At 43.3% G+C, this 17,364-nt stretch overlaps 1 protein-coding gene across 1 annotated transcript in view; it reads left to right on the top strand.

Annotated features, from left to right (window-relative positions):
* The window catches only part of LOC143806305 (ribose-phosphate pyrophosphokinase 1), a 54,288-nt gene that overhangs the window by 15,909 nt on the left and 21,015 nt on the right, over positions 1-17,364 (top strand). The window contains exons 4-5 of the mRNA XM_077286545.1: positions 2,127-2,251; positions 2,870-3,043. Of these exons, the coding sequence (XP_077142660.1) occupies positions 2,127-2,251; positions 2,870-3,043 (299 nt within the window). The remainder of the gene's footprint in view (positions 1-2,126; positions 2,252-2,869; positions 3,044-17,364) is intronic.

The raw sequence follows: 17,364 nt of genomic DNA, 5'->3' as shown, positions 1-17,364 counted from the left end.
TAAAGACTTCCATTGAAGGAGAACTCGCCACCTCTCCTGGCAGCTTTTGCCACACATTGATCACCCTCATAGTCCTCGTTTTTTTTTCCAATATCTGATCTGTATCTTCTCCCTTTGTTTCCACGTGTAACTGAGAATGATGATCCCTCTACACTGTGAAGGTCCTTCAGGTATTTGTAGGCATCTATTAAGTCTCCCCTTAGCCTTCTTTTTTGCAAGTTAATCTTTGCCAGATGCTTCAACCGTTCCTCATAAGACATACTTTGCAGTCCTTTCACCATCCTGGTCATTCTCTGAATTTGCTTCAATTTTTCAATGTCTTTTTTTAAAAATGTGGTGCCAAGAACTTGGCACAGTATCCAGATGAGGTGTGACCAGGGAGTAGAGGGGGGGTGGGGGGGTAATTACTTCACGTGATGTGGAGTCTGTTCTTCTCTTAATACATCCTAGAACTGTGTTTGCCTTTTTGCTGCTTAATCACACTGTTGACTCATGTGCACTCAGATCTATTATTATACCCAAGTCTTTTTCATGCGTGCTGTTGCTTAGTTCTATTCCTCCCATTCTATAGATGTTTTCGTTTTTGTCTGACTGCTGTGCTTGCCAACAAAAGTTTTGCCACGAAGTATTAAGTCTTGTTTGCCAGTGGGATCAAATACTTATTTCTCACTGCAAAATACAAATAAATGTATATAATTTATACAATGTGATTTTCTGGATTTTATTTTTGATATTCTATCTCTCAATGTTAAAATTAACCTACCCTTAAAATTATAGACTGTGCATGTCTTTGTCGGTGGACAAACTTACAAAATCAGCAAGGGATCAAATACTTATTTCCCCCACTGTATTCATACCTCACCCACAAAAGAAACCAGGACTGCTATGGGAAATTACCATCCCAACCCCCACAATGTAGGACAAGCAAGAAATCCAAACTTAAATTATCCAACGTCAACAAAGACTATACACAGGAGAGGACAAATGGCCACAGTAGAAAGCAATACATCAACACTAGGTATTGCACAAGCCAACTACTAGTTTAGTTTATCGACAACGTCCAAACAGTGAGTGCCCAAGCCTACCCCACACTCGGGTACTGCATCTGAACCATCTGATAAGCTGAGCATGCCATATCCCTCTCCACCCACGTCTCTGCGTGCCATATCCCCCTCCACTCTGCGTGCCATATCCCTCTCCACCCACCTCTCTGCGTGCCATATCCCTCTCCACCCACCTCTCTGCGTGCCATATCCCTCTCCACGCACCTGTCTGCGTGCCATATCCCTCTCCACGCACCTGTCTGCGTGCCATATCCCTCTCCACGCACCTGTCTGCGTGCCATATCCCTTTCCACCCACCTGTCTGCGTGCCATATCCCTCTCCACCCACCTGTCTGCGTGCCATATCCCTCTCCACCCACCTGTCTGCGTGCCATATCCCTCTCCACCCACCTGTCTGCGTGCCATATCCCTCTCCACCCACCTGTCTGCGTGCCATATCCCTCTCCACCCACCTGTCTGCGTGCCATATCCCTCTCCACCCACCTGTCTGCGTGCCATATCCCTCTCCACCCACCTGTCTGCGTGCCATATCCCTCTCCACCCACCTGTCTGCGTGCCACATCCCTCTCCACCCACCTCCCCATTGCAGTTGACACTGAGTAATGTTAGGGAACTTCTAGAAAGAGAACTGCTGAATTCCTGCTTGTGAACTGTACATGAGAATTCAGCCACCGTGCTCTCCCCTCCCAATATCTTCTTGAATTTAACCCTAACTTTGTGACCTGCCTTCTTGACTCTCCTGTACCAATCATTCTTGATACTATTAAAGAGTGAACCTCTGGAGCAGTTCTGTTTCTTAACCACATTGTCACCATTTTAGAGCTGCCTTCCCCAAAAATTACTGGAAACTATTGCCAAACTATTTACCAGCCAGAATCGGAGGGACAAAAATATAAATGTGGGTGTAGAGATGGTTATAAAGAAAAGGGGAGTACCCTTGTTAAATCCAGTCTCCTTAATGTACTTCTTCAATACAATCATAATTACAAAAGGTATTCTAGTAATTCCCATCTCCAGTTGCGATGATACTTGGTGAATGATGATTAAATACTTCTTCTTCAGGGTTTCTTTGATATTCCTGTGGATAATTTATATGCTGAACCTGCGGTCTTGAAATGGATTAGAGAAAACATAGCGGAATGGAAAACTTGCACCATAGTGTCCCCAGATGCCGGTGGTGCCAAGAGGTGAGATGCCTGTCCTAGATAACATTATCGGTGGTTTGTGTCAGGCAAGCCAGAAGTCCCCAGATACTGGTGGTGCCAAGAAATGAGATGCCTATCCTAGATACCTATACATAGATAACATTATCAGTGGTTTGTGTCAGGCAAGCCAGATGTCCCCAGATACTGGTGGTGCCAAGAGGTGAGATGCCTGTCCTAGATACCTGTACATAGATGACATTATTAGTGGTTTGTGTCAGGCAAGCCAGATGTCCCCAGAAACCAGTGGTGGTAAGAGGTGAGATGCTGGATTACTATCAATGATTTGTGTCAGACAAAAGTCCATCAACCCATAGTGTGATTGAGAACAGAGTTCCCCGACTTAATCACCGGGGCAGCACCAAGGAAATCATGAAAACATTGTTAATGAGGGCACTGATGTAGGGGAAGGCAAACACCCCTTGGGTAGATGCTAATTGCCTAACATTAGTGGAAAACTGTGTACCATCTTCTAAAGGCTGTAATAAATTTGACTCCTAACACGAAATAGCTATGAATCTGACGATGTCTCATTTGTATGCGGACTTTTGCTGATGCTCAATTATTTTTTTATTTTTATTTTTTTTCATTTTATCCGATTAGAGTTACGTCAATTGCTGATAGACTGAATGTGGACTTTGCTTTAATACACAAAGAAAGGAAAAAAGCCAACGAGGTGGACCGAATGGTCCTTGTGGGAGACGTGAAGGATAAAGTGGCCATTCTGGTCGATGATATGGCCGATACCTGCGGGACCATTTGTCATGCAGCAGATAAGTGAGTGGAAAAGCCTTGTATTAAGAAACACAGGATGTCCCCATGCTACTGTACAAAGGCCAGGCATTATCTAATATATAAAGCTGAGTGTGTGTGTGTGTGTGTGTGTGTGTGTATGTATGTCCGGGATTGGCATCTGCACCGTTGCAGCTACAGCCACAAAATTTTGCACAGTCACACGTCTGGACCCCGAGAGCGTCATAGGCTATGTTGTGAGGTGAAATTTTAACCCCATGCGTTCCAATTCACCAAACAATTTTGCCCCTATCTACATAATGGGGGAAAAAGTGAAAGGAAAAGTGTTGGAGGCAAATTGACAGCTGCCAGATGTGAACAAGGGGGACTTAAAGAATGAGAGCGATGGCGCCAAACAGTATATACTGTACAGTTGCTAAGGTGGGGCCCCCGACATGGGATACTCACCACACACGGGGATATGAACACACACACACAAAATGCGCCACACACTACCACGTGCTTGAACACATATCACCCTCAGCACACATTTCACCACACATACACCAACCTCGCCACATAAGTCGAAACACAAAAGTCGCCGCTCAAAATTCGCCACATGCAAAACTAGGCTCACGCAAAACTCGCCACACGTGCAAAACTCACCTCATGGTAAACTCTCCACATGCAAAACTTGCACACGCGGAAAAATTGTCACATGCACAACAGTTGCAACAAACAAAGTTGCCTCACACAAAACTTGCACATACTCAAAACGCACCACACATAAAACTCGCCATGCGCAAAACTTGCTGCACACAACTTGCTACACTAACCTGTCACATGCAACTCGACACACAAAAAGTTGCTACACGCATGTCGCCACACAACTCATCTCACAAAAGTGTCTACATGCATGTCGCCACACGCAACTCCGCACACAACTTGACACATGAAACTCGCCCTGAAACACACAAGTCTGGTATTATCCTTCAAAAATAAAAATCTGATTAATAAGCAGACAAACTACAAGAGCAACAAATGTACCGTATAGGAAATACGGCAGCTGTCAGTCACATGACCAGTCTATTATGTGTATGTGTGAGCTAATATATACTGCCAGGGGGGAGGGCTTCCTGTTGGCTGGGGATTTATCAGGCTGCCAGTTTAGCTTACAAATACTGAGGCAAAAATACTGACCAAATAACGTGTGAACGCGGTCTAATACAGGAGAGATGACACACAGGTATATACTATATACAGGAGGAGATGACACACAGGTATATACTATATACAGGAGGAGATGACACACAGGTATATACTATATACAGGAGGAGATGACACACAGGTATATACTATATACAGGAGGAGATGACACACAGGTATATACTATATACAGGAGGAGATGACATACAGGTATATACTATATACAGGAGGAGATGACACACAGGTATATACTATATACAGGAGGAGATGACACACAGGTATATACTATATACAGGAGGAGATGACACACAGGTATATACTATATACAGGAGGAGATGACATACAGGTATATACTATATACAGGAGGAGATGACACATAGGTATATACAGGAGGAGATGACATACAGCAGGTATATACTATTTACAGGGGAGATGACATACAGGTATATACTATATACAGGAGATGACATACAGGTGTATACTATATATAAGGGAGATGACAAACATGTATATACTGAGGTGAAAATGAGAGGTGTGAGGTGAAAATGAAAAGGTGTGAGTGCAAAATGAGGAGTGAGGGAAAATAGTGGAGTGATCGGAAAATGACAGATGTGAGGTCGAAATGACAAGTGTTGGGGGGGGAATGAGAGGAGTGAGGGGGAAAATGAGAGATGTGAGGGGGAAAATAAGAGAAGTGAGGTGCTATAAGTAACCACAGGTATTTATTTACTATGCCCAGGCAACGCCGGGAGTATGTATGTGTGTGCGTGTGTGTGTATGTATGTATGTATGTATATATATATATATATATATATATATATATATATATATATATATATATATATATATATATATATATATATATATATATATATATATATATATATATATATATATAATATATATTTGTTACCCTCTTCGTTGGATTTCTGTTATACTGCAGTTCTAGACTCCGGGAGCTCATCCAGAAAAGCAAGACATTCCATGTGCAAAAAAAGATTTAGATAGCACTCACCGGTCCTTAAAACTTCATGCTTTATTCAGATACTTAAAACATCATGGATTGGAGAACAGGTTAACAAGGTGTGCGAGCCAGTGCTGACGAAGGCCGTTTCGCGCTGCACGGCGCTTCAACTGGTTTAAAGGGGTTTTGTTTCTTTTAGCACTTGTCTTTTTTGTCCACTGAATCAAGGGTAGAGGTTATCTATTCGTAAGGGGAGTCATACTCTGATCTGGGTGGAGGCTCTGGTGGTCATAGCTGCTTATCCTTTTTATAGGGGACAACCCCTTTATTTCTCCTGGTAACACCCTGTTGCTCGATATATGTAGTGCTCAATTACAGGCTTTTGGTACAAAGAACGGAAAAAGATCTATGGTCAGTGAAGAGAACTTGTGCCGCCCTTTATGCCCCTCTAACCATCCCTAGTATGAGAAGTCATGAATCGACTGCATCCCCAAGCATATTGCAGGAAGAAATGCTTATATGCAATGTGATCCTGGACCACTCCAGCTTGTAATCGCACCCACCCGGGACTGATAGGTGGACAGGACCCGGACATCAGATCTGATCTGATCAGTAGTGGTCCATCAGTCCAGCCCCTGTGGGCCTGGCCACACCTGCTGAGGGTCACTGTCCTTGAATCCGCAGCCCGGACTGACAAAAGTTTTTAAAAGTAGGGGGTTTATCTTGTCCTCCTCCCCAACCTGTGTAGCGCTGGGGATATCAGCTCCATCTTGGGGATGCAAGCTTAATGACTTGGACAGTACTGGGGTTATTTTCGGAGTCATAAAGGACATGCCGGGTTGCCTTTTGAACAGCGCCAAAGTTTTCCTCTACACATTGATTTTTCTTCACCGGCACAGCTCACTCCATCGTTTTTCTTTGCAGCTCAGTAATGTCCGACCTTCTGCGGACGATTATGTTATGTTAGGTCTGTACCTTTCTTTTATGGGGTATATTATGTTACTAGATGGTGGCCCGATTCTAACGCATCAGGTATTCTAGAATATGCATGCCCACGTAGTGTATTGCCCAGCCACGTATGTCACAGGTTAAAAAATAAACATATACTCCCCTTCCGAGGGCTCCTTGTAGTCCTGTTGCCTGTGTGCGGTGCACGCGGCAGCTTCCGGTCCCAGGGTTGGTATGAGCGGTGGACCTGTGATGACGTCGCGGTCACATGACCGTGACGTCATGGCAGGTCCTTCTCGCGCAGGACCTGTGATGACGTCGTGGTCACATGACCGTGACGTCATGGCAGGTCCTTCTCGCATACCATCCTTGCCACCGGAACCTGCCGCTTGCATGGATCGGTCACCGGAGCGTCGCAAGGAGCGGGAAAGGAGGCGGAAGGTGAGTATATAATTTTTTTTTATTATTATTTTTAACATTAGATCTTTTTACTATTGACGCTGCATAGGCAGCATCAATAGTAAAAACTTGGAGACACAGGGTTAATAGCGGCGGTAACGGAGTGAGTTACCCGCGGCATAACGCGGTCCGTTACCGCTGACATTAACCCTGTGCGAGTGGTGACTGCGGGGAGTATGGAGCAGGCGGCGGGCACTGGCTGTAGGGGAGTAGGGAGGGACTAATCGGACTGTGGCCGTCGCTGATTGGTCGCGGCAGCCATGACAGGCAGCTGGCGAGACCAACCAGCGACTTGGATTCCATGACAGACAGAGGCCGCGACCAATGAATATCCGTGACAGACTGAAAGACAGAAGGACCGAAAGACGGAAGTGACCCTTAGACAATTATATAGTAGATGCCTCTGTACCATCTGTTATGAGGTATATTATGTTATACCTCTGTACCGTCTGTTATGGGGTATACTATGTTATACCTCTGTATCTTCTGTTATGGGGTATTATTATTATTATTATTATTATTATTACTACCGTACTAGATGGTGGCCCGATTCTAACGCATCGGGTATTCTAGAATATGCATGTCCACGTAGTATATTGCCCAGTGCCGTAGTATATTGCCCAGTGCCATAGTATATTGCCCAGTGCCGTAGTATATTGCCCAGCCACGTATGTCACAGGTTAAAAAATAAACATATACTCACCTTCCGAGGGGCCCCTTGTAGGTGTCGCCTGTGTTCGGTTCAGGTGGCAGCTTCCGGTCCGAGGGTGTGATGACGTCGCAGTCACATGACCGTGACGTCATGGCAGGTCCTTGTCGCACACCAACCTTAGCACTGGAACCTGCCGCTTGCATGGACCGGTCACCGGAGCGTCGGAAAGGCGGCGGAAGGTGAGTATATAATTTGTTTTGGTTTTTTTTTAGTTATTTTTAACATTAGATGTTTTTACTATTGAGGCTGCATAGGCGTACCTTCTGTTATGGGGTATATTATACCTCTGTACCCTCTATTATGGGGTATATTATGTTATGTCTGTAGCTTCTGTTATAGGGTATATTATATTATGTTATGCTTCTATAGATCCAGAGGCGCGGAAACAAACTGGGCAAGAAAAGGCTGCATACGCAGAAATGGGGGCCAAATCACTGTGCCAGAGACCGTATGACAAATATCTAGTGAGTAACCGATTCACGGTGCCAGAGACCGTATGGCACATGACGTATAGTGAGTAACCGGTTCACGGTGCCAGAGACCGTATGGCACAAGATGTCTAGTGAGTAACCGATTCCCAGTGCCAGTTTCCTTATGGCACATGAAGTCTAGTGAGTAACCGGTTCACAGTGCCAGAGACCGTATGGCACATGACATCTAGTAACTTAAGGTACTAGGCGCAATCATCGTTGTAATTATTTATCCAAACAAGCCGATCTTTTTTCTTAACCAGCTGTGGTCTGAGGTGCCACAACACCATTTACTGTGGATTATACGGTTTTACTTATTAATAACATGACTATTCCTAAAGGCTAGTTATTGTGAACTATGATGTTATATCATTTTAAATATTATTGTATCATTCACTTTCTGAAGCTTTAAGTCTTCCTTCCTATGGCAATGGGTACATTTATTTTAGACTTTCATTACTATTTATGATTATGTATAGTGAGTAGTGCAATGGAATTTTTGCGTTTTATTGTATGTAGACAAATTGTCCAATTTTTTTTTTTTTACGCGGGATCCATGCTTCTGTCTGCAGTTTTTATAACTTTTTTTATTTGGTCATCCATGTCCGCATCACGAGAGAGGATATCTGCCCACTAAGGACAGGAAACCTACAGCCTAAAAAGGGTGGCACCTCTATCCCACAAAGTTGGTTTCCTGCCCTTGATGGGGGAACCTGTGACAGACTTACCTGTTGAAGATTTGACAGAGGATTTGCTTTCCTACTCCAGCTGGCTGATTTAGGCAGGGATCCCTTTTCGGTCTCGGCCATCACAGGGCTCCCGGAGGCATCACACGGCGCTCAAGGTGGCTGGCACATGGATGTAATGGTATGGTGAGCAGCGTACCCTGCCTGCGGATAGCAGCTCTAGTATGTCTCAGGTGGCAGGTATTCTATGCCTGGAGGCGTGCCTGATGACATCATTGGGAGCCACCATGACGTGCCTCAGGGACTGTTGCATATGGTTCGCTCCATAGGCATGATGAAAGCACTAGTAGGCGGGCCCTTCCAAGGGGTGTGTTTAAAAAAAAAAAAATTGAGTGCCAGAAGCTGCGCAGGACCTGGATGTAATTATGTATCGATAGAAGGAGCTGATATATAGTGGGCCGGCATCACTGCTCAGGGTTCCTATCCCAACTGTCCCTTGTTAGTGTATGGAGTTGCAGCATGAACAGCAAGAGCGTGTGGAGCATTGCCATTTTCAGGTCAACAGAGGAAGCGGGACCACAGAAAGGCATGAATCTGCAAGTAGGTCAAGTCTTTGACGCTTCAGCAGGATGGATGAATCCGCAGCTTCCAGTGATGATCTCCCGGCTGAGAAGGGTCCTTCCTTCAAAGCAATTACCATTTGACTGAGACGACATAGTAAGTGATCTTTGTGGTAGTTCACTTTGTAATTGGGTGTCCACTTCTTTCTTGTCTATTTCCGCCAGGGAAAGAACTAGCTACCAGTGTGAAAGCTATCTTTAAAACAGAAATCGGCAAGGCTCTCTCTAAGAAAGGGAAACAGAAGAGGGCGTAGGATAGGGATGTCTCCTGGTTTCTGATGCCTCCCTGACATCCGATTATGAGCGTAGTTAAGCTGGTTCCTCATAGTCTGCCTCATCCTTGGATGGTGGCGCTGGGCGCCATTGTTACCCGTTAATTGAGGTTGATGGACTGATTAAAGAGATTCGACTTACCATGGGCATTTTGGATGCTAGGCCTGAGAGGTCAGTGCAGGATTTGATGTTCTGTGGCCTAGATCAAAGGAAGAAAAGGTGTTTCCCATTAAATGAGAAAATCCTGCAGCTGGTACAAAAAGAATGGAATAAGTCTGAAAGGAAATGCTCTTCCCCCTTCGCTCAAAAGTAAATCCCCCTTTGTGGAACCTTCTGTCTTATTGGGAAGAAGCCCCAGACTCGATGTGATTACTAAATCGTCCAGGAGCGCCTCTCTGCCCTTTGATATAGGGGCTTTGAGGGACCCACTTGACAGAAAAGCTGACGCCTTTCTCAATGGCACTTGGGAGACATCAGCACGTGCCCTGATGTCTGCTGTAGCAGCAACATGCACTGCAAGATCATTGATGATCTGGCTGGAACAACTGGAATCCTAGCTGAGACAGGGTGGCAAGAAATGATGTCTGTTCCACCATTTGGCAGATGCCTCAGCAGACTGTGAGGCTGGCGGGAAAAATCAGCGGCCCCTTCCAATAATGCCTGCCACGATAATATAAATACGCCATGGCTTTCCAGACATGCTGTGGGCTCTGACCCCACCCCTCATCCCTTCTTCAGCTGCATAGGAAACTTTTTCTCACTACACACTCTGTGCATCCTGAAACCAATGTGTAGCCGCCCCCACTGAGTGGTTTATGACTTTACGCTGGCTAAAGGCAGCTGTAGTAACTTGCTCTTTTGGTCCTGGAAAAACTTAATAGTAAGGCATAACTTGACCCCAATTAGAGGCAGAGATATAAAAGCTACATATTCCGAGTGCCCACCGAGGGATCTATACCCCACTGAAATCGCTAGGATTAAAACCCAACGAAAGTAAAGGAACGGATTTCTCTGTAAGCAGGTCATGTATCCACTGTGTGTTTATACTTAAATGAACCCCCATGTTACGCTGACCATAATAATTGTTGCTCATCTACGAGGTTCATAGGGTGAGATATAGTTTGAGATGGTTTTCCATAACTGTGGAAAATGGGAGTATTCATCCTCCTAGTGAGGTCACCACAGGGGGAGTGCCTTGGTTTTGGGCACAAGTATAAGGCCGGCGTCACACTGGCATGTTTTACAGACGTATATGAGGCGCAGAAAATACAGATTGGATACGGTACCATGATTCTCTATGGCCCTGCTCCTATCTGCCGTATTTTACTGATCCGTATTGTACGGCCGTAGAAAATCGCAGCATGCTGCGTTTGTCAGCGTATTGCGCAAAAAATCCGCCAATGAAAGTCTATGGTGGCGAGAAAATTACAGATTACACACGGATCATGCGTGTGACTTGCGAGAAATACTCAGTATATATATATATATAATTTTTTTTTTTATTTATTTATTTTTAATTCAGCGCAAGATAGCATAAAAGCCGGTAATTCAATTGCCGGCTTTTGCTCTCTCCTTCACAAACCCGACAGGATATGAGACATGGTTTACATACAGTAAACCATCTCATATCCCTTTTTTATTACATACTCCTCTTTACTAGTGTAACAAGTGTCTGTGTGTAAAATTTTGAAGCTCTAGCTATTAAATTAAAGGGTTAAATCCTGGAAAAAATTTGCGTGGGCTCCCGCGCAATTTTCTCCGCCAGAGTGGGAAAGCCAGTGACTGAGGGCAGATATTAATAGCCTAGAGAGGGACCATGGTTATAGGACCCCCCCCCCTGGCTAAAAACATCTGCCCCCAGCCACCCCAGAAAAGGCACATCTGGAAGATGCGCCTATTCTGGCACTTAGCCTCTCTCTTCCCACTCCCGTGTAGCGGTGGGATATGGGGTAATGAAGGGTTAATGTCACCTAGCTATTGTAAGGTGACATTAAGCCAGGTTAATAATGGAGAGGCATCAATTATGACACCTATCCATTATTAATCCAATAGTATGAAATGGTTAATAAAACACACACACACATTATTAAAAAGTATTTTAATGAAATAAAGACAGGGGTTTTAATATTTTATTATACTCTCAATCCACCTGAAGACCCTTGTCATCTGAAATAAAGTTAAACAAACCAAACAACAATATTCCATACCTTCCGTCTATCAGTCATGTCCCATGCTGTAAATCCATCTGAAGGGGTTAAATCATTTTACACCCAGGAGCTCTGCTAATGCAGCTGTGCTCCTGTCTGTAAAATTTGGTGAATGAATGGAATGCAGGGGAATGTCCTATAATTACCTCGAGTCGCGGTGATGCGTCCTCTGCTGGATGGAGATAGAGACATTTCTTACTTCTTGTGTGTCACTGTTCTCCACTGCCCTTATCTAATCTTATACTTGGTTAACCTCATGCTGCCCCAACCCCCCTACTTACAATGTATAAAACTGAAAGTGAAAATGTGTTGGAAATTCTTAGTAGTAAAGCTCCTCCTCTAGACTAGATGTTTACTAGGTGTGCATCTTCCAAGCAGCTCACAGCTGCTACTCAGAAGAGGAAGACTGTAAGAAGTATTATCCTTTCAACAAACTTTTCATCAGTTAACTGTGAGTACATGAGGAATAACCGTATTACTGACCACTATATTAGTTGTACGACCTGGCAATTTTGTACAATTGTTTTTAGGAAAAACAATTGTCATTTGGATTGTGAATGCAGAATTAAAAACCTGAGAATGTCAAAGAAGCGTCACATTAAATCAGCTGTATTTGAACATTTCACCATCACTCAAGATAGAAAACATTATGTCTGTCAGTGTATGACAAATGATCCAGACGAAAACAAATGCTGTGAAGCCAAGATCAGTGCATATTCAGGCAAAGATAAAAATGCTCCTACCAGAGCTTCTAATCTAAAGAGACATTTACAGCGCTTTCATCCAGAAGTACTGAAAGCAGTGGATGAGAGACTGCATCCAAACCAATGAACCAGTGCCCAGCTCTTCCAGCCAAACAAAGGAGCAGAGAACTTTGCAGCCATCAGTTGCAAGATATTTTGTCAGTGACAAAGTTACTGTGACAATGACAGTAGATAGTCATGGCCAAAAGTATTCACACCCCTGCAATTCTGTCAGATAATACTCAGTTTCTTCTTGAAAATGATTGCAAACACAAATTCTTTGGTATTACCTTCATTTAATTTGTCTTAAATGAAAAAACACAAAAGAGAATGATCATTTCACACAAAACTCCAAAAATGGGCCAGACAAAAGTATTGGCACCCTCAGCCTAATACTTGGTTGCACAACCTTTAGCCAAAATAACTGCGACCAACTGCTTCCGGTAACCATCAATGAGTTTCTTACAATGCTCTGCTGGAAATTTAGACCATTCTTCTTTGGCAAACTGCTCCTGGTCCCTGATATTTGAAGGGTGCCTTCTCCAAACTGCCATTTTTAGATCTTTCCACAGGTGTTCTATGGGATTCAGGTCTGGACTCATTGCTGGCCACCTTAGAAGTCTCCAGTGCTGTCTCTCAAACCATATTCTAGTGCTTTTTGAAGTGTGTTTTGGGTCATTGTCCTGCTGGAAGACCTATGACCTCTGAGGGAGACCCAGCTTTCTCACACTGGGCCCTACATTATGCTGCAAAATTTGTTGGTAGTCTTCAGACTTCATAATGCCATGCACACGGTCAAGCAGTCCAGTGCCAGAGGCAGCAAAGCAACCCCAAAACATCAGGGAACCTCCGCCATGTTTGACTGTAGGGACCGTGTTCTTTTCTTTGAATGCCTTTTTTTTTTTTCTCCTGTAAACTCTATGTTGATGCCTTAGCCCAAAAAGCTCTACTTTTGTCTCATCTGACCAGAGAACATTCTTCCAAAACATTTTAGGCTTTTTCAGGTAAGTTTTGGCAAACTCCAGCCTGGCTTTATGTCTCGGGGTAAGAAGTGGGGTCTTCCTGTGTCTCCTACCATACAGTCCCTTTTCATTCAGATGCCGACGGATAGTACGGGTTGACACTGTTGTACCCTCGGACTGCAGGGCAGCTTGAACTTGTTTGGATGTTAGTCGAGGTTCTTTATCCAGCATCCGCACAATCTTGCGTTGAAATCTCTTGTCAATTTTTCTTTTCCGTCCACATCTAGGGAGGTTAGCCACAGTGCCATGGGCTTTAAACTTCTTGATGACACTGCGCACGGTAGACACAGGAACATTCAGGTCTTTGGAGATGGACTTGTAGCCTTGAGATTGCTCATGCTTCCTCACAATTTGGTTTCTCAAGTCCTCAGACAGTTCTTTGGTGGTATTTCTTTTCTCCATGCTCCATGTGGTACACACAAGGACACAGGACAGAGGTGGAGTCAACTTTAATCCATGTCAACTGGCTGCAAGTGTGATTTAGTTATTGCCAACACCTGTTAGGTGCCACAGGTAAGTTACAGGTGCTGTTAATTACAGAAATTAGAGACGCATCACATGATTTTTCGAACAGTGCCAATACTTTTGTCCACCCCCTTTTTTATGTTTGGTGTGGAATTATATCCAATTTGGCTTTAGAACAGTTCTTTTTGTTTTTTTTTTCATTTAAGACAAATTAAAAAATTAAATGAAGATAATACCAAATTTGTGTTTGCAATCATTTTCAGGAAGAAACTGAGTATTATCTGACAGAATTGCAGGGGTGTGAATACTTTTGGCCATGACTGTACATTTAAAAAACAGATCATAGAGCTTGTTGTAAAGGATAGTGTGCCTATTTCATTATTTTCACGACCAACTTTTATGTGTCTGAATGTGGAAATGGCCCGCAAGCTTGGTGTTTCTCTGGAGAGAGAGAGAGTATTAGAAAATTAGTAATCGAAGAAGCTTTTAAACAAAAGGAAGAACTTAAAAAAAAAAAAAAAAAACTTTCAAGGGACGCTTTCTGTTCCTTTAAAATGGATGCCTGCACACGTCAGAGTGAACTATTTTGCCATCAATGTCCGATGAACTATGAACTTAAAGAGCAAGTTCTTTCTGTCGTAACTGACAATGCTTCAAATATGATAAGTACTATTAAGCTAATGAATGAGCGTAATGATGGTGACCAGCAGCTAGAAGAACATTCTGGGTCCACAGACACAGAAATGTTTGAAATAGAGGAACACAGTATTGTAACTGAGGAGCAAACTGAAGTTGCTTCAGATGAACAGCAACATGATAGTTTAGATGATTTTGTTGAAACTGTCAATGCGTTCTTTCATTCATCACATGCGCTGTGTTGTGCATACCCTACAGCTGGCTATAAGAGACAGTCTGCAAGAAGGACATGCTGCTGCACTGATTGGCAAGGTGAGAAAATTGGCTACTGTTGCTAGAACCCCTAAAGTTGACTCAATTTTGAAGAGACGTGCTGGAAAAGGGGCAATTATTGATCAAGCCACACTATGGGGCAGTACTTAATGATTCAGCGCTTGGTTGAACTGAAAACCTTTCTTGTAGACATGGCTAACCCTCAACTGACGCTAAATGAAAGTCAGTGGAATCAGGTGACTGAGCTGGAAAAATTGCTAGAGCACCCATTTACAGTGACTAAAAAATTACAAGCAGAGGACTTAACTCCAGGTATTTTCTTAAAGGAGTGGAAGAACCTGATGTTTCGCCTGTCCCAAAGAGGAGGGTTAATTGCAAGTGGCATTGCTACATCAATGAAACGGAGAGAGGAGCTACTATTACAAAATAACATTCTTTTGGCAGCTATTTATGTAGACCCAATGCATCGGATTCTTCTAGATGATCAACAGCTAACTAAAGGAAAAGAAGCTCTGTTTGAAATAGCAGTAGGGATGAAAGGGTTGCAGAACAGTCAGGAGGAACAAGAAGAATTTGGTCGTCCTGCCACAACTTCACCATCAACTGATGAAGAATTTAGTTTTGAAAAATATTTGGATCACAAGGACCGTGCAAAGCGTTCCCGCATAGAAGAGGAGTCATCCCCATCAAAGAACACAGCCAGTACATTGCAGCAGAATTTTTCATGTGCACTAAAAGAAATTGAGAAATTTGACCGTTCATCAAAAATAACAGTGCAACAAGCGATTCCTCTGTATCCTGACATTGTCAGAGATGTTGCCCGAGTGGTTACTGCTTTGCCACCAACCCAAGTTAGTGTAGAGAGGTTGTTCTCTGCTCTCAAAATAATTAGATCAGATTTGAGGGCATCCATGAAGGAGGATCTGACAGAGGCAATACTTTTTCTGAGGGCAAATTTATAGATTTCTTCTTGTTAACTGCATAAGTGTTTATTGCATATTTACTTACACGAGTTTAGAAAAGTTTATAAAAGTTATTTGCTATATTCTAATTGTATTCTAATAAATATAGTTTTTGCTCTAAGTGGTCTGATTACTTATATGATGGTGAGAAACTGAATAAGCACGATGTTAATATTTTACAACAGTAAATTTTATTGTTACGAATTGGCCATTTATGAAGGAGTCGGAGGTGGAGTCGGAACCTGATAAAATCCAGGAGTCGGAGTCGCAACTGTGGCTTACCGACTCCACAGCCCTGGTGTGCAGGGCTGTTCGGGTGTGTGCGGGGCTTTTTGGGTGGGTGCCTGGCTGTTCGGGTGTGTGCGGGACTGTTCGAGTGTGTGCGGGGGGGTCTTTTGGGGTGTGTGTGCAGGCATCATCCAATGGGACTACAAGTACGCAGCATCCAATCTGCAGCTAATTCGGATTTAATCTGGACAGTGGACACACCCTACGCTATCCATACATCTATCAATAGATATACCTATCCAGATATATCTATAGATAGATCTATAGATGCATACATCTCTCTATTCATATATCTATCTATATGTAGATCTGTCTATCCATTTCATCTATCATCTATCTGTGTGTGTAATGGAGTGTGGGTTGGACAAATGTAAAAGAGGAGGTTGGACAATGACATCACAAATCTTTTTTTTTTTGTTCAATAATACATCTTTATTTAGCTTTCAAAAACTCACCAAAATGCATAAAAACCGCACCAAAAGCGAATTAAAAAATGCATCAAAATCTTGCAAAAAACACACCAAAACCTGCATGAAAAACGCACAAAATTCGCACCAAAAACAGCATCAAAACTGCACCAGGTTTTGATGCAGTTCTTGGTGCAGTTTTGATGCTGTTTTTGGTGAGTTTTTTGCGCGGTTTTTATGCAGTTTTTGGAAATAAACGGATAATGTTCATGATTTGAATGGAAACATGCATGAAAAAACTGATTCGGAGGCCGGAATCATCATTTCACATCTGTTTCATACGTTTTTCGCCGGATCCATCGCTGTGGGTTTTTCCGTCCGGCGGATCCGGCAAAAAACGGATGAAACGTGTGGCCATCAGGCACAATCCAGCGCTTATACAACTCTGAGAAAAAAACGGATCCGGCGGAAAAAAAAAAGATCAGTTTTTTTCAAAACTCGCCAGATTGTGCCTCACGGCAAAAATCTGATGTGTGAAAGCAGCCAGATATATGGATAGATAAATCTATGTATCTATAGATATATCTATCTATAAATATATCTATAGATAGATATATCCATAGGTATATAATAGAAAGGCCGATGTTTCTAAGGCTACTTTCACACTTGCGTTTTTAGCAATCCGTCGCAATCAGTCTTTTTAGGAAAAAAAAACGGATCCTTCAAATGTGCTTGCAGGATGCTTTTTTTTACCCATAGACTTGAATTGGCGACGGATCGCGATGGATGGCCACACGTTGCGTCAGTCGTGCAACGGATCCGTCGTGTTTTGGCGAACCGTCGGCACGAAAAAACGTTCAAGTGAATGTTTTTTTTGTCCGTCATTTTCTACAGAGCATGCGCGGCCAAAACTCCGCTCCCTCCTCCCCGGACTTCAGAATGGGCAGCGGATGCGTTGAAAAACTGCATGCGCTGCCCACTTCGTGCACAAATTTCACAACGTGCGTCGGCCCGATGCATAGCGA

Source organism: Ranitomeya variabilis, chromosome 2, assembly GCF_051348905.1.
Source record: "Ranitomeya variabilis isolate aRanVar5 chromosome 2, aRanVar5.hap1, whole genome shotgun sequence".
Taxonomy (NCBI): Eukaryota; Metazoa; Chordata; class Amphibia; order Anura; family Dendrobatidae; genus Ranitomeya; species Ranitomeya variabilis.
Note: the sequence above shows the minus strand (reverse complement) of the source record. Positions and strands in the feature narration are given on the sequence as shown.